At 40.8% G+C, this 23,713-nt stretch overlaps 1 protein-coding gene across 8 annotated transcripts in view; it reads left to right on the top strand.

The window, feature by feature from the left end:
- Positions 1 to 23,713, top strand: part of NCOA2 (nuclear receptor coactivator 2) — a 198,746-nt gene that overhangs the window by 162,020 nt on the left and 13,013 nt on the right. For 7 of the 8 annotated variants that reach the window (XM_075023426.1, XM_075023431.1, XM_075023427.1 and 4 more), the window contains 10 exons: positions 5,284 to 5,494; positions 8,546 to 8,755; positions 10,772 to 10,987; positions 11,629 to 11,758; positions 14,787 to 14,952; positions 16,935 to 17,213; positions 18,082 to 18,159; positions 18,696 to 18,936; positions 20,648 to 20,825; positions 23,140 to 23,338. In XM_075023426.1, coding sequence (XP_074879527.1) covers positions 5,284 to 5,494; positions 8,546 to 8,755; positions 10,772 to 10,987; positions 11,629 to 11,758; positions 14,787 to 14,952; positions 16,935 to 17,213; positions 18,082 to 18,159; positions 18,696 to 18,936; positions 20,648 to 20,825; positions 23,140 to 23,338 — 1,908 coding nt within the window. The remainder of the gene's footprint in view (positions 1 to 5,283; positions 5,495 to 8,545; positions 8,756 to 10,771; positions 10,988 to 11,628; positions 11,759 to 14,786; positions 14,953 to 16,934; positions 17,214 to 18,081; positions 18,160 to 18,695; positions 18,937 to 20,647; positions 20,826 to 23,139; positions 23,339 to 23,713) is intronic. The other variant, XM_075023434.1, reaches the window with a different exon arrangement.

The raw sequence follows: 23,713 nt of genomic DNA, 5'->3' as shown, positions 1-23,713 counted from the left end.
CCTTCCCTGGGCACCACTGCTTGTGCTGTCCCTCAAAAAAACCCCTCGTTGTGCTTCTGGCTGTGGCCAACGCACGCTGCTGCTGGTCGGGAGCTGCCTGTGCAGTGGTCAGCAGATGGTCAAATCCGACAAGGACTGGCTAACAGCTCGGGGAAAGGAGAGTGAAAGTGTAGGGGGACGTCAGAGAAATGTCATGTGCTGAACAATGTCAGGTATTGCCTTGCTAAACAAACGTTTTGTTTAGCCATATTGTTTTGCACTGCAAAATTCTTCTGTAAAATTGGGTGTGGATTATTATATTCATATTACAGATGAAGAAACCAACATGTAGAAATTTGAAGTAGCTTATTCTCTGAGAATGCATTTGGCGTAGTGTGGAATAAATCCTTATCTTCGTAAGTGTACCCTCCCCTTTTTTAGCCAGGAGACAATATAGACAGCCTGTTTGTCTGACAGGGACTTTGCAATGCCACAGTCTCCACCAGTGCTGTTCCAGCAATCATCTTAAGCATGTACCTTTTTGTCCTAAAACTCAAAAACCGTTCTGGTGTTCCTCACATGCTTTATCAACTCTGGTGTCCTCTTGCTTTATGTGGAAACCAGTATCTTCCCAATACTAACATATTTTCTTTACACATGCCACTCATCTTCCAAAAACCTATTTCTTCATGTCCAGAATCCATTAAATTCATGAAGGACATTAGTTTCTTCTTTAAATTCTATCAGAACCTTAGAATGGGGATTCTATTTTCCAAATGTCTTTCAATTAGAGTTCTGTTTCCAAAAGTTACTAGTAGATTAGCCTGATAATGTAACAGGATTTCTAGCCAATTGTGTATTTATTGCAGTTACTGGGGAGAAAAAGACTATATTGATTCGACTTCGTATTTGCTTTTTCCTTCTTTTCATAATCCTTTATCACCAGTTTGGAGCAAGGGTTTGGGTTTTTTTACCTTTTATGGTCAAATGCTTTGCCCATGCTACAGAGGTAGCTGATGAGCTAACTTGGGGTTTATAGAAGGCAGGTAGAGTTTCAAGTTGTGTCCCCACCAAAAGACATCCTGTTGTAAGGAAAAAGTCCCAGATGCCTCTGTCATACATGGTCTTAAAGAAAATGTATACCTATATGAAATTTGGAACACAGGGTCTCAGTGCAAGCCATGGGCATTGCCTGTGGTGGAAAAGAGATCTCCAAAGAGTTCAGGATCTTATCCAGTCCTTTACAATTCATGGAAGCTAGACTTTGACATAGCAACGTTTGTAAACCAAACTTCATGTTGAGGTGTAACTGCCTTTCAGTAGAGCTGAAAAAATTCCATAAGTAATTAACACTTTAACCTGCCTTTCTCTACATGACAGTGATAAGTATTTTGAAAGTAGGTACTTTCTCAAATGCAAAAATATTTCTAAGCATAATTTGTCTTATGTTTTCTGGCACTTAGTGTCAAAGTTCTACAGAGATTGTTGTAATTGCATTGCTTCGAGATAGTGAAAATATGAGCACAAGAACTTTCTTGTGATGCTTAGCACTTTATCAGGCTCTTTTTTTAATTCATGACAAATAATTGTTTTACAGGGAGGTTAAGGTATGCCTTCTATATACATGAAGTTCAATTTAGATCATTAAAAAAATAAATATAGAATATAATTAAAAGAAAAATCCAATTAAACTAACCAAGTAAAAATTTTAATGCTAGTTTCTGCCCATATGGTGCCATTTGAGGGTGAGTCTGGAAAGACTTAGGCTAACATCATAGCTTGGTGTTAATTCTAAACCTATCTTGGAGCTTTTGCAGCAATTTGGAACCCTCATCAAAACATAAAGATGAAATATTTGATATTGATTATGTTAAGCAAAAAAAAGGGAAGGTTATGTATTTGTGTTGTTATAATACACCTGTTGTATTTGGCCTTTCTATGGCACTTCGTGAGAGGAATTAAAGGCATCTTAGGGAGTGCAGTTTTCTGACACATTTGAATCAATATGTTCTTCTCTGGCTTTGTTTTGGGTTTCGGGTTGTTGGTTGGTTTGGCGGTTTTTTTATGTCTAATTTTTAAGCAAAGAATTGCAGTAGCCAGAATGTTAAAAGAAAAAGAAAAGTCCCGCACAAAGTCCCACACAAAACCAAACCAAAAAAACCCTGCAACATATAGAACTTCCCTTCACTGTTGTCTCAAATATGTTTAATGAAGGCCATATGTCTTAATTCCAGCAAAGAGTACTGACTCATCTGTCTATAATTTGTGATACTCTACATCAGTCTCCTCTCCACTGGCTCATGCAGTCTTCTTGTACCAGATCTCCCAGTGCTCAAAATGCGGCTCCTACAAACATCGCTCGCGACTGTGTCTCGGAGCACCTTTTTGCATCTGCTTATCACCTGGCCGCACCATGATTTAGGCTTCTTATAATCACATTTGATTCCTTCTGGCTCTACCTTTTCTGTGGGTGTGCTGTGTCCACCCAACTGCTTGTAAGTGCCTGGGCAGCAAGTCAGCAGGGGGATTTGTCAAGAGCAGGTGATGTCAGACCGATCTGTTTCCCTTCTGCAAGAGGGTAGCATAAGAGAAGCAGCGTATGCCATGTGTCTTGGTTTGAGTAAGGCTCTTTGGTGCTCTTTGATGCTCTTACACATGGCATTCTCGTAAGCAGATTAGAGTAGCATGGTCAAGACAAAACTTCTGTGAGTGGGTAGGAAGCTGTTTGGAAATCCTTACACACAAAGTAGTTATTTAAGGATTCACTGTCAGAATGGAGGTGCTGCAGGAGCTCGTGCAGCGTCTGGAGTTGCTCAGTGTTTTAGTTAACCTAAGTGACCTGATGGGAGAATGGAGTGTATGCTTGGTGAAGATGTGTGTGACACTTGAAAATCTGCAAATACACTGGAGAACAGAATTCAAATTCAGCTGCAAACAGGAGATATGGAGGAAAAATTTTAGGAGAACATTCAGGATAAACAAATGCTATTTATTATAATTAGCCAAGAATAATGTCACAAATTTAAAAAAAAAAAAAGGAAAGGACAACTGGCTAGATAGGACTTTTTCAGAGCAGTGTCTAGGGATCACAGTGAGCAGAAGGTGAGTGAGAGTCAGTAATGTCATGTAATTTAAAAAATCACAGGCTTTTTTGGAATGTGCCATCAGAGTGTACTACGTGTAGAGTAAATTTTCTGCTTTACTCAGCAGTTGCAAGGCTTCATCTTAAGTCCTGTTCTGGACATGGCACTTCAGCAAAAGTGTGGATCAACTGAAGACAGTCCGCAGGAGCAACAAGAGTAATAAGAAGTCTAGAAAACAGGTTATATGCTGAAGAAAATTCAACAAGTTGAGATTGCTTATTAACTTCAGCTTAAAACGCCAAAAGGCACATGGTTTCAAATACAGAAAAGGTTAGAAAAAGAAAGGGGAACACAATTTGTTCTCCAGATTCAGTATACGACAGGAAGAAAGAGCCTAAATTTCAGCGAGGGAGGTTTTGCATTGACACTGAGGAAAAAAACTCAAATAGTAAGGATGGCAAAGGGCTGAAACCAATTCCCCAGGGAAGCTGTGGATTTTCTGTCACTGGATGTCTTTAACAAGAGGCTATATGTACTTCTGTAGGGAATGGCATACACAGATTTTGCCTTGAGGCTTTAAATTTCTTCCAGTCCTCCGATTCTGTGATTTCCTACCATTTTGCCAATAACACCAGCCTCCAGATCACCCACATGCTGCCTTTTGACGGAGTAAACTCCTTCCTCTTTTGCACCATGTATTCCAATCTGTAAGACTAGGAGGTGATGTGGAAGGAGTAAAGAGTAATACCATGTTTATCTGTAGCCAGTCATCCAAAAAAGGTATGTAGAGGTGTGACCTCTAGGCATCGTAGCTACCTTTGAGTAAAATAGCAGGGCTTCCCAGGAGCAGGTTGGCTGTGGCAGCAGGAGTTTAGTATAGAGCTAACGTGCACTGCTTCCTAGCTAGGCTGAGAGCACCTCGGTAGGTAGTTTAAAGCCATCTCAGCTATTTCTTCATTATCCTGTGATCTGCAGCATAAGCTTGCTCTCAATAAGTAACAAGTTCACGATGTGGCAGTAGGACAAAAAAGAACAGGAAGAATTGTATTTCAGTTGTGTGCATGTTTGTGGTGTTATTTCTCAGTTCCCCATCCTTCACGGCTGGCTGCTCACTCTGCCTTTCTTCCGTCATTGCACATTTCCTAATGAAGGCGCTGATTTTGAGTAGGTTTTTGTTATAAATACTGTCATGAAATGTTTCCTGTGCAGCGTGGTGGTAACTGAGACTGGACTGCCTGTTGGTAATTATTAGCCCAAAGAGTTTTACCCTATTTAAAGGTTTAGGATTGGAGAATATACTTGTAACAATTTCCAAATCACAGCCAGAAAAAGTTTTCAATTCTGAGGCTTTATAAGACAGAGAAGCTGACCGAAAAAAAACGCCCAACAAAAAACTGGCGAAAATCAACATTTTTAAGGAAAACATTCAGGTCAGTATTTATGTTAGTATAGGATGAACTTTACTTTTTTTTTCCCATCTTTATTTCATGGTAAGTTTCTACTGGATTGAATGTAACTGGATTTCTCTTTTTTTCCCTTAAGGTAGAGAAGTTATTTTCACTGTTTTGGGATGTTCTGAGCAAAATAAATTCCTAAATCTAGTAACTAGTTGACAGGTTTTAATTTACAGAACTTCGTTGAAATGTATGTTTCTTGCCAGTTAACTTGTATGGAGTTATTTGGTGTTAAGGTTTTTGAATGTAACAAAGAAAACGCGTATGGGGAATTGTTTTAGCCGTGAAGCAACTTTTCCATCGTATGCTTTTAATCAAGTCATAAAGAGACTAGAAATATGACTGTGCTGAAAGGAATATTGGTTATACCTACATAAACCCCCATCTTCATCACTGCGGGACCTCTTCCCCCGCCAAACGATCCCTGCTGTCTGCACCGATCGCAGAGCGCGCGGGGAGGATCTCCCCTTTGCCCGAGGTAGGGACCACGGTGCGGATTCGTACGTGCCGACGTTTTTGGGGTTTTGAAGGGGCGCCGGTGCCACCCCGGGCTCCCCGAACGCAGGGCAAACAAGCCCCGGGAAGGCTGCGCAGTCCCTCTGGGACACCCGCGAGCTCGCTCCGCATCGGGCTTCGCGCCGGCAGCGTCCGAAGCTGGCCCGGGCGCAGCGGTGGCGGGCGGCCTGGCTCGGCGCGAGCAGGACGCCGACAGCAGGCGAGCAGCAACGTGTACTGTGGGTTTGCGTTGTGTTTTTTTCTTATTGCAGCCAGGCAGTGAATTGGATAACTTGGAGGAGATTCTGGATGACCTGCAGAACAGCCAGTTACCGCAGCTTTTCCCAGACAGCCGCCCAGGCGCGCCAGCGGGCTCGGTCGACAAGCAAGCCATCATCAATGACCTCATGCAGCTCACCAGTGACAGCAGCCCCGGCGCGGCCGTGGCCACCCAGAAACCAGCAATGAGGATTTCACAGAGCAGTGAGTCGCCCCCCCGCGCGGGCGTGGGACAAACCAGCGCCCCCCCCCCACCCCCCCCGCGGGCGCCGGGCACTCCCGGCCGCGGGTCCCGGTCTCGCGCGGTGCCGTGGCGCCACCTGCGGTCGTCCCGCGGCGCGGCGCGAGGCCGGGGGTCACGCCTGGCCCACGCCGCGCGCCCGCCGCGGGGTTTGGAGGGAAGGGGGAGAGGCCTCGGCGTGAACCAAGCGGGATCCCTGCGGGTCGCCGCCCTGCGGGTCGCTCCTCTCCGGCAGCGATTTCAGTTGAAGGGCCGAGAGGGGCAGCTTCTGAAACGGCGAGATGAACGGAAAGACCTGCGATTCAGAGGAATGCCCCAGCTTCGTTGGAAGCCGTGGCTTTTAACTGAGTCGCTTCCAGCTCATGGTGCTCCTTAGCTTTGTTCGTTAACTCACAAGTCGGCGTTGAAATATTGGTCTGCCACCGTAGACTAATGATGGCAGGCGAGCGAGACGGGAGTCTTGCCCGCTATGAATGGTGAAGAAAATAGCATAAAAAGCCGCCGCTTCATTTTTTGATCCTGTTGGCTAGGGTGGCAGCACCTGCTTACTTCCTTAAATGTACACTGGTGGGTTTTTTATAAAACATAGGGCCTAGACGGTGCTGTTAGCCATTCTCATGATACTAAAATAACACCATGCCACTTTCAAATGAACTCAAATTATCGGTTAGGTGTGTCTAAAGAAATATTAGTATTAATATTAGTAATGAATATTAATGTTCAAATTCATATTAAAACCACGACAGATCCTTAAATTATCATTTGCTGTCAGCGTTGCTCAGAGAAAGATGCTTGGATTTAATGTACTCATTTTTGTAAGTATGAGGGTACTAACAGCTGCAGCACGTAAGTCAGAAGGAAATCTCTGCGCATCCAAAATCTTCAGCATATTCTTTCTGAAGCGAGGTCTGCTGGTTCCTGCCACAGTAGCCCTTTGGCTTTCCAGAATTAACCTGGCTTTAAAGCTGCTTTCAGAGCTACTGGCAGTACAATAACAGTATGATTGTAAATGAGAGTGTCTTGGTGGTTAGTAGCAGTTCTGTAAAAGCAGCATCCTGTTTCCCATGTAAATTAAAACCCTAAAACTTTTTCTCCCAGCTCAGTCTTGTGTCTGTGCCTGATTCCCCTAGGGAACTTCTGCCTTGTTTTCAGTAGAAGAGCATACAGAAAACAGGTGCACAGAAATAGTGAGTGGCTTCTTATATGCTCACAGAAAAGCAATGTAGAATGAATGTCAAATAATATACAATTCCAAAAGAAGTTGGGCTTTTTTAGAAATTTTTTTCTGAAGAAATAACCAGCTCTCATTTTACAGGTTTTTAATGAAAATACTTAAAATATTTTTATCTGGGGGGGAAAAAAAAAAAAGACTTGAAAGCTGCTAGATTTGCCAGATTGCTAGAGTTTGTTGTGTGGGAGACAGGGAATCTCCTTCAGTCCCATCCTGACCAAGAGTAGATAGATTATGTGATCTGAGCACCGTCACATCTCATCAACTGTGTTGTTATTTTGTGAGGCATTTCCAGCTTTCCTTTTTGTAGGATCAATGAGTGCTGGCAAAACTACTCATCTATGTGATTTTTCAGACTTCTGGGGCAAACTGTTCTGAAACTGTCACTGAAGTTCAGTTTCAATCCTTAGACTTTATGATACCCCTAAGCTTGGGAAGGTCATTTCTGTCTCATAAGTAAGTTTTGTTTGCTTGTTTGAACAGATAGTCAAGACAAAATTTTGATCTCATGGTTAGAAATTTGGTGTATGTGATGGGATATATTTCCTCTGCATGCATAGAAGCAAATTCACCTGGCAGAGAACTTACATTAAAAAAGTAAATATACAATGGGTTCCTGTAGTCTGTTTTTATAAAATAAGAAGAAAAGTCAGACACCTTTGTCATAAGATGTTTCTGTACTTTTTAACAAGCTTAATAAACCTCATCTAAGTTCTCAAATTCAAAAGTATCACGACTTTGAGCTAAAATAAGAGAGAAGTTCTTTAACTTCATTGTAACGTAGTGAATATAAAAATGCAGAAGTTGCTGTAAGGATGCCATTATATCAAGACTCTCCTAGGGGGAACTATCAGGAAGTATTGCAAATAATAATTTCACAAAAATGATTAATTTATTTGTATGTATTTTGTTGGTATGATTGGAAATGGAATCACAGGCACAAGGTCAGTGTTTGATGCATGTTCGAGAACTAGTTGTGCACATAGGGGATGCTTTCATGCACTGGAACATTGCCTAAAGACCAGCTGAGCCAGATGCTTGCCAGTCATGATCTGACGCTCACTTTCCTGAGACAGTCTGCAGTTTTCTTTGCAGAGGCTGATTTTAAGAGCACAAAACACCTCAACAGAAGAAATTAGTTACATAAAGGTGACAGTAACCATCAAGCATGGTTCTGTTTACCAGAATATTGTGGCGGCACAGCTCTAATTCTGGACTGCTTATTTGTTGTTGCAGAATTGTGGAAGTATTTATTTTTATTAATGACAAAAGATGTAAAAAAAAAAAAAAAAAATGAAGAGGGAGATGTAGAAATGGGGCTACAGGATCTGATACTCAATCTGTCCTTAATTTTGGTAACTTCTTCAGGGGCACAGCTTATGCTGGAAAACTTCCAAAACTGAGATAATTCCTAACAGTCTGCCTCTGGATGACATCTGCATGCAATTACAGTCCTACTAGGTATAAGATTAATTGGCAGTAGTATGCACATCACATAGTGGTATATTTTGTTATAGTGGCTGTTCTGTCAGTTAAATTGCACCATTTAAAGTTCTAAAACTACAGGTCATATCTGCTTTAGTGTCAGAATGTTCCATTTTGAAATTTACATAAAAATGTCAAGAAGGGATGTTTCTCAGACAGATATGGAGTGGGTAAATTATGCAGCATTAAATAGCCCAGCCCAAGAGCTTAAAGTGTGTTTGGGTTTGGTTTTGGTTTTTTTAACAAGTAAAGTTTCCATTCTTGTAACTTTGCTTTTTTCTTTGCTCCTCCTGTCTAGCTTTTAATAACCCACGAGCAGGGCAACTGGGCAGGTTATTACCAAACCAGAATTTACCACTTGACATCACACTGCAGAACCCAACAGGTGCAGGAACTTTCCCACCCATAAGAACGAGTAGCCCCTATTCAGTGATACCTCAGCCGGGACTGATGGGCAGGAATGAAGGGATGATAGGAAGTCAAGGAACTTTAGGCAACAGTAGCACAGGTAAGATGACTTTCCATTTTTTAAAATATACTTGAGTAACAGACTATAGCGTGTGTAACTTGATGTTGGGTTATTGCAAGTGCAGGTTATTATAAGTACTTCCCAAAAAGTCTGGAAAAAATTGTGTTTCGTGGGCTGTTGTATATTGGCATATTTATTTTGAATTTCTGTTTCTGCACATTTTAAGTCCTGTTCTTTATGCACTGCTTTTCACCTATCTGAAAACTTCTAGATGAACCCAGTGTATTAGCAATTAGAGGCTGTTCACATCAATGTTCCAGATTCAGCTGAGGCTTAGATAGGTAAAAATCCAGTCTTTCTGCCTCGCAAAAGCAAATAAATGAACTGCTTGTCTCTAGAGGTAGTTCTTTCAGAACAAAATTGTGGGCAATACTGTTGCCCTTATGATGTGTATCTCTACAGACCTTGGTTTTGCCCTTGGTTATCCTTTATTTGTTAGCCTTGGTTCTCATTTTAAATTAAAGAATTGCTAATGTTTTCATTATTTTCTGAAACATAAACTTTTTGGGAACCATCAGATGTTGCAGTGGTATTACCTCTTGTCATGGATTATGCCTGATCTGTGGTGCATTGATTTCTTCCTGTTGCCCTAATATCGTACAAAGGTACCGTAGGGGGTTTCACAAGAAAAGTCTGGCTGATTGACTTATTTCAACTAGTACGTAGCCTGAGACTGTACAAGTATACAACAACCGCTAAGAACTCTGAGTAAACAAATGGGTATTGTAAGTCCTTTCAGCTGGCTATTCACTCAAAATTTTATATATAGTTTGCATCAGTATTAAAAAAGACAGGCTGCCAGACCCTGGAATATCCTATTTAAGCAGTTTAGAGGTCAACTTGTAGTCTTTCAAGTGTCCTATTACTTCCATGTTCTGTATACATATTAGAGGGTGATATTTATCTTATGTATACAAGTTAGAGAGTATTATCTGTGTTCCTGCCATTTGCTCTAGCACACCACATATTTCAGCTGATGGAATACGTACACAAATAGAACAAACCTGAGGATGTAACACTGAATTTTGTACCGCAGCTGAAATAATGACCCTCTTCAGAGGGTTTTTCTCCTTGCTTATGTATCACCAAATAATTGAACTGAGGAATAATAATTATTTGTGTGGCTTTTAGTGTTCATTTAAGGATGATGCAAAATGCAACTGGAAAGACCAGTAGTCCAGTCTGAAATCAGTGTTTTATCTGCTGTCTTGGCTGTATAAAATTGAAATGTATAAATACTATGAATGCACATCTTTGGGCTTGGGGGGTTTTTGTGTTGGGGTTTGGTTGGGGTTTTTTGGCTACTGTCAGAGTGTAGTACTCTATATATTCCAAGTGTAAATAAACTGTATCAGTTGTTTACAGTAGATGTAGGAGGACTTCCCCTAAAATAACGGTAATGAACTTCAGCATCTATCGGAAAGTTCCTGTGAGTAATTTCCCTGCACCATATATTGGTTCAAGATTATCTGGGTGAGCCTTGAAGCTAAGAAGCCTCTAGGTTCCGAATGAAAGGACTCACCAAAGATGTTTGCAGAATGCGAATTTAAATTCAATCCTTCTAATTTGTAAGCGTGTGTAGCGATAACATGTTGTTACTCAAGTCTTCATTCTCACTTAGCACTTGGAAAGTAAAGCACTGACACACACATCAGCAAACGTGATTCATTTCCTGAGGAAGGAAGTTAGGGCTATCCACACACCCTCGGCACCTGTTGCAGACTACATGTGGGAACACTCACTCTGAACAGCGTTTCGGAAATGATAAAAGGATCTTCCTCTTGTAAAGTGTATAATAATCTCCAGTCCCTTGACTAAGCAGTGTAAGGCATCGTTCTGTAGCTTTGCACATCTGGACAGGCAGTTGTGGTACAATGTGCTTTGAGTGAAACTACCACATTTTCGTCACTAAAAATGCAGCTTATCGGGCGTTTGTAATGCTAAAGCTGTTCTGAATCACGTGCTGGCACCTGAGTCTGTTTGGCTTTTGTGCAGGAATGATCGGTGGCAATGCCCCTCGGCCTGCCATGACATCTGGAGATTGGGGAAGCCAGGCTCCTGCTGTGAGGGTGACCTGTGCGCCCACAGCTAGTGGCATGAACAGGCCAGTGCAAGCAGGCATGATTCGCAACCCCACGGCCAGCATCCCCTTGAGACCCAGCAACCAGCCTGGCCCGAGGCAGATGCTTCCATCTCAGGTCATGAATATGGGTAAGTCAGGGCACGTGTAGAGTCGTGCCTTTTGGCGTACACTGGATTGTCAAAGATGAAGCAGAAAAAAACCCCCAAAATAAAAAAAAGACTCAGTTATAGATTTGACGAGAACTGTGTTCCACAGTGAAAGTTTCCTGTGTAAGTGGGAAGGAAGGTGTTTAAAACACTAACTTTTAGCACAGGGATGGATATGAACAATTCCCGCTACTCTTTAGCTCCACAGTGATGTGGCCAAAGAAAGGGGATATGAAGTTGCCCTTGTTTATTAAAGACTGGAGGGGGTTTTAAGAGGAAACGCTGTGAACATTGTAATTGCTCTTGGTCACTTTTAAAGCAAGTATGTTATCATACTGACTCTATATACTATCTTTTTTTTATGCTTCTCTTACTAATTTTTGCATCTATGATGTCATATCTGCTATTTTATGGTTTCAAACCACTTTCAGGTTCTCATGTTATTTACTCAAATTTTGAAATCAATTTTTAACAAAAGAATCATGATGCTTTTAAGTGTAATGTTACTGAAGTCTTAATGTTTTTGTTTGCTTTTACTGTAACATAGATAATCCAATGGAAAGAATTAACATGAAAGTAGATTCTTTTCACAAGAGGTATGTGGTTATTTTTTCCTTGATTAGGGCCATCTGAGTTGGAAATGAACATAGGAGGACCTCAGTATAGCCAACAACAGGCGCCTCCAAATCAGACTGCACCATGGCCGGACAGCATCTTGCCTATAGATCAGGCATCTTTTGGTAATCAGAACAGGTGAGTCTTAATGTCACATCAAAACATGGAGAGATTTTACAGGCCTGTGTTTTGTACACCTCAAGGAAGCAAAGTTCTGTATAAAATATTCACCAAATGTACATCAATTTAATGCTTACTGTATTTTATGCTCGTGACATGCATACATGTTCCAGTAATACTTATAAATGCTCTTTTTGCCATTTAGTGTGTTGGAAGAATTGGAAGTTCTGTATCACAGTGAATGCTGTCAGTGCTTCGGGTAGCGGCACCACTTTCGCCTCTCGAGCATTAATGTGTGCATGATTCTGTCTGATTTTGCTGTTCTTATTGTTAACAATTCTACTTAATGCTAAATGTGGGAAAATGCCAGAGCCCTTACAGTTATGACATAGCTGGTTTTTCCTGCAGCGGGGTAGCATTTTAAATAGTGCAGGACATGGTTAACTTATGTTTTGTTTGGGGGTTTTTAATTGATCTAAGTTCTGTGAAAGACGAGGAAGGAAAGATGAAGTGAAAGGGAGACTGCCTCTTCCCTGAAGTTAGCTCCTTCTCAGGTAACCAGAACTACAATTGGATCACAACTCATTAACTCATCTGTAATGTATTAACTTTATTCATTATTAAGACTCCTAAATAATGCCAAAACTATGAAAAGTGGTTTACACTTCTTAAAAAAGAGCCATGTCTTCTCCAAAAAGTTTGCAGCTTACATTAGAGAAACCGTATATATATATATGGACTGTATAAGTGATACAGAATAAATAGGTAAATGAAAAATGTTGAAGTATTTTGAATTGCATAAATTGCGATATTTTTCAGTAGTAAATGGGAGCACTGAAAAGAAAATTAAGAGGAAGCGGTTGTAAAAAAGTGTGTTTGAAAAATGGTTAATCTTCTGACTACATTGTCTTAATTTTCATTATGAATGGATGTCTGAAAATATTTTCTGTAAAATTAAGTGTGGCATTTTCTCTGTTACTTTTCATGCTTTTCAAGATGTTTCCTGGTGCTAATTCTCCCCAAGTTAGAGTGTCCATATGCCAAAAGCACTTTTTGCGTAACTTTATTATTCACTTAAAAAATGACACCATAAAATAAAATACAGGGCCATGTTTGTTCAGCAAGCCTGGCAGATAATTATTCCATTTTGTTACCTTTGCTTTTCTCATAATTTCCTTGTAGCTGAAGATGGTGAAAAAAATTCCAATTGTGTTGCATCTGAAAGTTACCATATTTTGATCATTTACACCCAAAAAGAGATGACAAATTGCTCTGTGCTGCCATTTCTTATTTTACTAATCCCTGGGTTTTGTATTTTTATAATCTGATTATCGTCGTGACTATTAAATTTGATAAAAGTTAAATCGTGAGTAAAAATAATTCTTTTAGAGAAAAAATTAAACATTATCATTGTGGTATATAAAAAAGGGGGGGGAAAAACAAAGTAATTGTCATTGTTTAACATATAGAATTTGACAAATGTTTTAAACTTTTTCTTATCATATGTATTCATGCCCATTTACAATTTGAGGGAGTTTTTTTGGCTAGCCTCATTGATTATTTTTCCAGATCATACATCCCTTCTTGTAAGTCATCTTTAAAGTTTGCAAGCAATTTGATTCAAAGGATTTTTTTCTTTTTTTGCTCCTCCCTTTTACTGATTTATAATTCCATCTGTGAGAGTTATAGAAACTCCTCTATCTATGAGATTGATTAATACTTTGCGATGTTTTAAAGGTACATCATATATATCCTTATTTTTATTCTTTACAGTCCAGGATCTAATTAAAAAGAATATGGTTTTGTTAGTTTTCCTGCATGCCATCCTTTGGTTTTTTTAGGCGTATGGCCTGACGATGCAGCTCTTTCCTTCTGCTTAGCTTTGACATAGAGATTAGACTTCCATGGCAACCATATATCTCATTATGGAAACTAAATACACAAACATGTTTCTTTGTTTTTCCAAACAGACGTGTAAAAAGGGTTCACATATAGTGCTGTTTCCTCCCTCCATGTGTGACAGTTTTTGTTGTCTCCGAGCAATTATCTGGGATGAGACTCTGCCATGATGTGCATATAGTAGCTGCCCTTGCTTGCAGAATGCTTTGCTCTTTATGTTTTCTATTGTAGTCTTGTAGTATTGTGTGTGAAGTAGGGCTCGTGTGTGAAATGCAAAACAAAAATATGTCATTTGGCTGCAGATAAGGTGTTACTTAAGATTTAGTTTGTTTCTTAGTAAGTTTTGTCCTTTGGGTTTGGAACAAACCTTTATTCTGTCTTTGTAACTGTAAGTGTGCTTTGCATACAAATTCAGGGGCGAGGTAAGCAGGATTTATAGAGCCAGCACACTCTGCCTGACAGTATCCAAATTCTTGCTGACACCCTTCTGAGGCACATAACCAAGTGCATAAACGGGTACCCAAGTGTGCAATTCCGTAAGATGGGTTGAGCTGATGCAGTGTTTTGCTGCAAAGAAAAAGGGGAATGTCCTTTTCCCCCTGCTCCCTCATGCTTCTGGCCAGCTCTTTCAGATGTTCGGTTTGTGCGAGCTCAGACAGTCCTCGGACCCTTCCATGACCTCTTCAGCTTGCTTAGTCTGATAGAAAACCAATTAAGAAGAGTGTCTGTGCAAATCAGGTCTTTTTCTACTTGTGATAGTATATTTAATCTAACATCTAAATTTCAAAATTACAGTTAGTTAAAAAAAGTTATTTAGTCTTCTGTGTTCAGTGACTATATTCTATACTGATTTCTGTACTCCTCTGTTGACCCTGTAATATGAAATCAGCACTCAGGCATACCTTTGGTGTGCTTGCTTACTTGTCGGATACACCATGCTTGTAGGGTCTTGACAGGCATTAATCACGCTATTTAGTTATTTCTTTGTGTAACATAACTTTCATCCAGAATAGTTTTCTAAACAAAATTGGCAGTGATTAAAATAATTTCTGTCTCCACTTGTTAGCTCAATTTGAGTACTAATCCTCTGGTATTATTCCTTGTTTTTCAGCAGCTGTTTACCAACGCTGTGTTCATGTTTTGACAGGCAACCGTTTGGCAGCTCACCAGATGATCTCTTGTGTAATCATCCTTCATCAGAGTCACCAAGTGATGAGGGGGCTCTCCTGGATCAGCTTTACATGGCATTAAGGAATTTTGATGGTTTAGAAGAAATCGACAGGGCTCTAGGAATACCAGAACTAGTTAGCCAGGTATACTGGACATTGCATTGCATGTATTAGGTATTGCATTTAAAGGATATGTTGTCAAGGTGGAGGTAAAATGTTTGTTGAAAAAGGGGATTGTAAAACATTTGTTGAAAAAGGGGATTATAAAACACTTCTTGCAAGCTAGGATGGAGTTGCATATTTTGGTGGAAGTCCATCTAACAGCTCAGGGTCACCTGAAAAGCTTCCTTCAGCCCCAGGTTTAGTCTTCCTTCCTCTCCCCTGCCACGCTCGTCTAGCTGTCCTGCTTGTGACCTGTGCTGAGCCACTTCTCTTTATGCAACTAACCTGACCAAAACCAAAAAATTAACAGGCTTCTGCTTATCTGGTGGTCAGAGGAACAACTCTGTGGGAGAAAGGTAAGATCACGGCCAGCAACAGGGTACAGGAAAGAAGAAAAAAGAATATGAAGACCTAGGAGCAGAAGAGCAAGATCAAGACCTTTGTGTGATGGGGGCAACAAACCTTTGCATGAGCAAACCTGTAAAGTGTAATTTCACCTGTAGTTTTTCCCTTAGCTGATTAATATGTGTTAAGGGATGAGTTTCACCTGAAGCAGCTGATCGCATTCCAAGCACTTAAAACTGTAGGTGTTTTTTTTAAGATTACCAACGTGCTTTCTAAACTTTGCAGCATGAATTTGTTTTATTCTTTTTCATCCATTTCCCCCCCACCCCCCAGTTATTTTTTATTAGCTTCCAGTTGCTTCTTGTCCATTTTAGTCTTAGATGATGCAAAAAAGTGTGGTTAAAAAAAAGGGGGGGGGGGAAGTTAGCGTTTGATGTTTCTGGCATCAAAATTGTATTTCCAAAAATAGCTGTATGTCTCTATAATGATTTAATATTCTCAGGCAAACCTAGAATACCTATTTCATTTCCCAGCACTCATCAGCACCCTGAGCATAACTTCTGAACTAGCTCTGCATTTTAGATATGAAATAGGACCAATGAAATCCTGCTTTGGGCATGCGAAAACTATCTCCAAGCCTATTTGGTACTACACAGAACTCAGTGAGGTGTTAAGCTGGAGATATAATTTATTGGTGAACTTCAGTTTTGCAGTGTGAAACTGTCATGCAATATGACATGGCTTTTGGAATACCACCACCAAAAAAATATGAATAATGTTTTGTTTCAAACTAAGTGGTAAATATCTTTCTATTTGATTAATATTTCAGTGGAAACAGTTAAAGAATTTCACAGATAAGAGAACTGTTGCATTTTAGAACGTGTTTTTTAAATATCTATCAAACATTTTATAGGAGCTTAAAGTCTTTCTTTGATGAGGGCACTAAAATTTATATTAACTTGATTTCCAAGGTCAATGTGGAATAAGCTATAAAATTATTCTGGCTAGAGCAAATATTAGGGGAGTATCTAGAATGCAGTTTAGAATTATGTTAGCTTTTTTATGCTAACGGATAATCAGTTTGTGCAAAAGTGCCCTGAAAGAATTAGGCACTCTCTTCACATTAACTCTTGTAATAGTTTCAGGCATCTTTATTGGAAGCCATTATTTTGTTTAAAGATACTGATAAAAATCTACTTTCTTATCCTTATTCATTTGTAACATCTTTGGATTTATCTCAGATTCAATGGCAAAAATATGCTGGCATCGCTTCATTTACAGATTTTCATATAGCAATTGGCATGTCAGGTTTTTATTCCTTAGCAGAATGATACAATGGCTGTATTAAGAACACGACAAACGTTGTGGGTCTTTGTTTAAAAAAAAAAAGAAAAAATAAAAGAGAGGAGGAATTTGTCTCCTCCATGAATATGTTTTGACACTCAAAACCACAATTCTGTTTAAGTTTTATATTTAGGTAAAGAAAATCCATGTAATTTTCTGTTTACAAACATTCACATCCTAGAAGGTTGGTTTTGCAAGGTGACCGTATTAGTCCGGTATAATCCTGGTAAAAGCCACATCCGCCAACTGTTTCCATTGTTCCCGTACGTCTGCAGAGCCAAGCCGTCGACCCAGAGACCTTCCCCAGCCAGGAGTCGAGCATCCTGATGGAGCAGAAGGCGCCGGTGTTCTCCCAGCAGTACGCAGCGCAGGCTCAGATGGCGCAGGGCAGCTACGCGCCCATGCAGGACCCCAGCTTCCACCCCATGGGGCAGCGCCCCGGGTACGCCGCCCTGCGCATGCAGCCGCGGCCCGGCCTCCGGCCTGCCGGCATCGTGCAGAACCAGCCGAACCAGCTGCGGCTCCAGCTGCAGCACAGGCTCCAGGCGCAGCAGGTACATCCCCCTCCGTGCCCGGTTCCGCGCACCGCAGCGCAGGCGCCTCTCCTGGGCGGCACGCGCTGTCAGCTCGCTCCGAACAGGACGGGGCTTAAGTGCGTGCCCTGTTTTGTTATAGCCTAATTCCGCTTTCAGACTGAAAACACCGGCCATAACGAGTTTTGCCGAGACAGTACCTTGCGCCTTCTCTTTTTTGTTCTTTTTTTGCACCTTCCCGTTATTCTTTCTATAATACTGTGCAAGAATGCGCCTAGTATTTAAGCCCGGGTCTCGCTAATTCTTTGAGCAAGGCTACAGTGGTGCTTTTTGTTCTATAAGTCTTTTTCTGTTTGCTGTATCTTGACTCTTCCAGCAATCTAAATGCTTTTATTGCTGCCTGTTACCTACATCCTTTTTTTTCCTTGGCCTCGGTCTACTTTTGAGGATCGTTTTAAGTTGTTGTTTCTAGTTTCGTTTTTAAATATATAGGTTCGTAGTACAATAAATAAGATATTAATGCTTTTCTAGGGGAAAGATCATTTCTGCCTTCGAACATCAGGTTAGGGTCTAATTCAGAGTAAACATCAACAGTCCAGTCCCAAACCCAAAAAGGACAGGAACTGTAAAGGCAGCATGTTTGGTAAATAGCTTAGCGCCTGTGTTGTCACTTGTATGGTGTGTTATCTCCTTAATAAACAGGATTCAGTAAATGATAAGAGGACCTGAGCAGGAAAACTAGTCCCTGCTTGAATATGTAAAACTAGGTCCTCAAACTAACTGATCAGGAAGTAGATGTATATACCTCTGTACGTAAAATTTCCCTTTTCTTGTTTTCCTTCTAAAAACTTTCGGGGTTTGGTGTTGGGGTTTGGGTTTTTTTCTTTAGAATCGGCAGCCACTGATAAATCAGATCAGCAGTGTCTCCAATATGAATCTGTCTTTGAGACCTGGAGTGCCAACGCAGGTGAGAGAAATAGCAATTAAAAAAAAAAAAAAATCATTTTGTTTTCTTCTTTCTCCCCTCAGTTAAATACAGTATTAATGTTATGTGGTAAATACATACAATAAATTCTAAAGCTTGAATACAACTAATGCAGTCTGTATGATACAAAGTATTTTGCTGTTTTGTTTCTGAGAGTCTTTCTCATATTTACATGGGGTGGATGGTTGTTTACTAGAGATACGATATAACTGCATTTTTAACCAAGCTTCTCATTTCCTAAAGATGCATTTTCTTAATGAGCTACTCTATTTGCAATTACAAATCGCTGCAATATTAAGCACTGGTATTATTTCAATTACTGACTCTTGCACTGCTGGAAGTCTTTTCCAGCAGAAGTATTAATAGGATTATTTTCTCCTGTTTAATATTATTGTTAGTTGTGTGGTGGGGAAAAAAAAAAAAGCTGGAATCTTCCAGGTTACTCCAGTGGAGATGCCTCCACTGGTCAGGTTGCCTTAGAAGGGGTTATTGATAGGTGGCGGTGGTTTTCCCTGCAGGGCCCTATCAACGCGCAGATGCTGGCGCAGAGGCAGCGGGAGATCCTGAGCCAGCACCTGCGGCAGCGGCAGATGCAGCAGCAGCAGCAGCAGCAGGTGCAGCAGCGGACGCTGATGATGCGAGGGCAGGGATTGAGCATGACCCCCAGTATGGTGGCCGCCGGTGGCATACCAGCAACCATGAGCAATCCGCGGATCCCGCAGGCAAATGCACAGCAGTTTCCGTTTCCTCCAAACTACGGTACTGGTTCCAACCCCCCGTGCATTTCGGCAGTCCTTACTCCCCCATGTTCCCCCAAGTGCTGGGTCCAAGCCCCCCTCCCACAGCCCCTTGCCTGGCTCCCTGGGAACGATGGGATACATGGAGGTTTGGGCCCTTTGGGAGTCCTTAAATGCAATGTAGTGCCTTCTACTTTCCTAGCTCTAGCACCACGTATTCTCCAAGCACCGCTCTTTTTTTGAGCAATAGCAGAAGTGCAGTGTGTGTGTTTGTTTAGATATATGCAGATAAAAGTGTGTATGCACACACAAACACATACATGTGTATGTATTGGCTTGATGGACTCTGAATTTTGACTGAACTAACCAAACCAACATATGCGATAAAAGTGCAAATGAAGAAGATTGATGTGAATTGATGTTGGCCAACAGCATAGTGACCAGAAGCAAAGCTGTATGTAATTTTTTAAAATTTTGATAATGAGATATTGCTTAAATATCAGACAGATTCTTCCCCAAGAAAGAGAATTCTTCATGTGTACGTTATAATGTAAAATTAACAACTAACTGTTGAATTTAAATGATATAAATTAGCTTCAGATAAGGCATTCCCTTCCCTCTCCTTAAACCTGTGTGTAATACAGTAATTAATACCATTCTGTTTGTATGTTTTACAAAGCTGCATACCACTTTGTTCTGGGCATGCATGGGGCAGTTACCTCCATACGGTTATTGTTTTACAGCCTCTTTACTTAACTTATAAGTATTATATAAGTTATATTACCATTATATTAAATAATGTTATGTGCAAGTTCTGCTGATAGAACAAACTATGTCCATCCAATTCTAAATTTGCTACCTACTCTTACTGATGTTACCCTTCACACCAGTTTCTAAATCATAATAGTGCTTTCCCTCCACGTATTTGTAATTGCTTTATGAAAATGAAGAGACATTATGTTATTCCCATTTTATGATACAGACAAAGATACAGAGAAGTTAAGTCACACAGACAGTGAATATAAGAATAGATTTCACACCACCTGACTCTTACCCCAGCATTAAGAGTGGCTTGTTTCTGTTGAGTATGCCGTTCGTGATGTACTTAAACAAGGCCAAAGTGACTGTGTTTAAAGCAAAATTTTTGCACACAGTTGGCATTTTACAACTTAAATTAGGTTTTCTTTGCATCTAGGTAATTTTTTTATTTTACAAAATCATTAAATGCTTGCACAAAATGGCATTACCTGTTCTTACAGGGACACAGAAATAGAGATACTAAGGTTCTAGGAACTTTAGAAAAAATTGAAAATTATAGCCTAAATGTTAAAAGGTGGTGCCATGCAGTAAACAGGTCGTGCATCACTTTCACCAAAATGGATTTATAGACAGAAGCAATACGTTTTATTTGTTGTTTTGAATGCAGTTTCTGGGGGCGGGGGGGAAAGTCACTTACCAGTGTTTTTCTCTTGGTCTGTAGAGGGGAGAGACCACTTGTGTGATTAGGACACACAGGTAGCCAACATACTTAGGCCAAATGATTTTTTTAAAGTTATACATATAGTATTAGTTGATGATGTCTTGCTTTTAATCTAGATCCCACATTAAGACACAAGGTTATAGGTTCCAGATGACGTAAGTAGGACTGTGCAAAGACATGTCTGCAGGTATGAGCTCTTGGCTTCTTTCAACTTTGAATGTACAGTGGCTAAATTTCTCATTTTCTTCTTCAGGTATTAGTCAGCAGCCCGATCCAGGCTTCACAGGGGCCACCACTCCTCAGAGTCCACTGATGTCCCCAAGACTGGCTCATACTCAAAGCCCTATGATTCAGCAGTCTCAGGCTAATCCTGCCTATCAGTCCTCTACGGAGATGAATGGGTGGGCACAAGGGAATATGGGTGGAAACAGGTAAATCCAGAACAAAATGAAAATGAACACACAGAGTAACAGGGTCATTTATGGTCTACACTTATTTGCGGAGTTGTTTTATGTAGTTGTTTGCTTGTTTGTTTGTTGTTAACTATCTATCCTAAAAGAGATTTCTTTTCAATTTGGCTTGACAAGTTGGTTTAAATTCTGTCTTCCTACAAGGCAAAGTGAGTTCATAGCTAAAGACCTGCATCCATACAATGCATTGCTTTGTCTGTGGTAACTGATAAAACACTGTGTCCTTAAGAAGCACTCCTGCTGCACAGTGAACTCCAGCCCCTAACGTTTGTGTGGATGCATTTCTTCTGCGTATGATTTTCATGTTGTGCTCCCACACTGCTTTCCACATGGCTGGATCAGCTGAGCCGGAGCCTATGCATTCCCTACTGCTCTGGAACTGCAGTGACTGGATATCACCTCCCACTTTAAATGCTGGATGGAGTACAACCAGGTTCAATCCATTAGTGCTTGCACATACTGGCGGTCAGCATATAACTGTCATTCTCTGAGAGCGTTGTAGCATGCCTCATGCATGCAGTCACCTTTTCAGTTGAGGCCCATGCCCCAGTCGGTATAGCTCTAATAATCAAGTCTGTCCACACTGAATGGGTCGGACGTTGAGTGGTGTCAGTAGGCAGCAACGAGCTTCCAGATGGCAATGATCTGTGCTTTTCAGTGGCAGACAGGAGGAGCTATCAGGTTGGTGTACTGCCTGTATCACTTGACACTGGGGTGCACACAGTTGTCTCTAGCACAGCGCTCTTGTCATCCTGAAGTTCTCAGGCTGCTCTTGCTATCCCAGCCCAGCAACAGATCTTTTTCCCGCTGGTTGACAAAGATTCAATAAACCCAACACACCAGTATTCAGTGATGAGGCTGATCCAGGTAAAGTTCCCCTTAAAGCAGCTGATTTATCCCTTATCCTCATCCTTGTCCATGCCTCTTCCTCACTGTCTTCCCGAAGCATCTGCAGGAGGCATAGCTACCGCAGTTGTGGCTTCTGCTGAAACGGCAGCAGGGGCAGCTCGATGAGACTAATGGTTGGCTTGCTAAACTGCAGCTCTACAGCAGAGACATGTCAAATGCATTTACACAACCCACTGAGTATTCACAATGATCTGTAGTGTACTGTTTCAGCCATCCAGATAACAACTTAAAAATGTGGTTAGGTGGCCTGAAAAGACATGGAATTGGAAGGAAAAGAATGGTGGGATTTTCCGAGTTTGGTCCTGTGCCCAGAATGCCATTGCACTCCACCAAGTCTCACAGTGTGCAGCAACAGCCTGAGGGAGTACCCAAGTGCAAGGTTGAGTGTTAACCCTGAAAGATTTCCTCGGCTGTGGGAGCAGTGCTTCACAGGGAGGTAAAAGTCAGCCATCGATACTGAGGTGGTTACTGCGTGCCATCTGACACACAGCAGCCCTTCCACAGTATTTCAGTCCAATGCAAATCCTCTAAACAGACACATTGTCAGTAATAATTCCTTCACTGACTGATTATGCTCAAAGAGTAGAAAAGACTGATATGTAAACAGTGAAGTGCATTTTAGGAAATGTAAAAAAGTTTCTCATATGACTTCTGACATAATGGGAAGCAAGATACTATCCAGAAAGCACTTGGCTTCGAATAAAATCTGGGATGAGATCTTCCACAGTTACTCCTCCTTAAGTTATTCTGAAATGGCCTTAAAGGAACATAGAGGGTAATTGTCTTAGACTTTATGTTGTTTCTTATAGTGCCACATTTTCAAAACCTGATGCTAAGATTTGGTAAATAAATTTCTGCACAATTGCATGTCTATATTTGTGAGCCCACTTGCCATAATTTTATGTGCAAATCTGGTATTCATATGTGCAAATAGCCTCTTTTGCGAAAAGAAAGCTTATTAGACAAGATCCAATTGCAGCTCAACAGTCCTGTGCTGTGCTAACACTGGAAGGAGAAAAAGGTGTTTTCCTTTCCCTCCAAAAATTACTTTCCCAAACATATTTAAAATAAGCGAAAAGCCCATTTAGACAGCTAATTGGCTGTTATTGCACACGCATAACAGATTTGTACTTTGCCATAGTTTCACACGCAAAGGCATGCATTTTTGTGCACAGACATGGGAACTTAAATTTTGAAAATCTATTTCTTTGACACTAATGTAGCTGAAAACTAGTTTTTCCTTTGAAGTTGGAATAAATGACAGTATATACAAATTCTAGCTTAAGATATATTAAAAAGAGAGTAGTTTCTTAGTGGCTTCAGCATTCTAAGTCTGACACATTGCTTTTTCCATTCCTTGCTGTAGCATGTTTTCACAACAGTCCCCACCACATTTTGGGCAGCAAGCAAGCACCAGCATGTACAATAATAACATGAACATCAGTGTATCCATGGCAACCAACACAAGTGGTATGAACAACATGAACCAGATGACAGGGCAGATCAGCATGACCTCAGCGACCTCTGTGCCTACATCAGGGTTGTCCTCCATGGGTCCTGAGCAGGTGAGAATTTAAGGATGTGAGATGACAGCTAGAGGATTTGCTTCGACTTTCAGTAGTTTTTCAGGTCCGCTTCACTGGGCTGTAACTGCTGTAAGCCATTACGTTTCTTTTACTAGTTTTCTTGAGAAATGACGATGTTAAAAAGGCTTTGTTTTCACTCAGATAACCAAGGTGACCGATGAGGTAGAGAGCACTTTTTGCATCTAGTTTTCCCATTTTGGCCTAGCACTGCTGTAGCTAGCACATGTAATTGTTCCTGGACTTCCGTGGAAAGTGTGTGCTGATCTAGCTCCTGTTTTCAGTAGGTAAGTTTCTGTAGCACAGTTGCAGGTCACCAGTGTCCTTGCTAATTTTCTCATCAGTGGGAGGCTAGGA

The sequence above is a fragment of the Buteo buteo genome, chromosome 3, assembly GCF_964188355.1.
Source record: "Buteo buteo chromosome 3, bButBut1.hap1.1, whole genome shotgun sequence".
In the NCBI taxonomy this organism is placed as follows: Eukaryota; Metazoa; Chordata; class Aves; order Accipitriformes; family Accipitridae; genus Buteo; species Buteo buteo.
The sequence above is the reverse complement of the archived record's forward strand: the minus strand, read 5'-3'. Positions and strand labels throughout refer to the sequence as shown.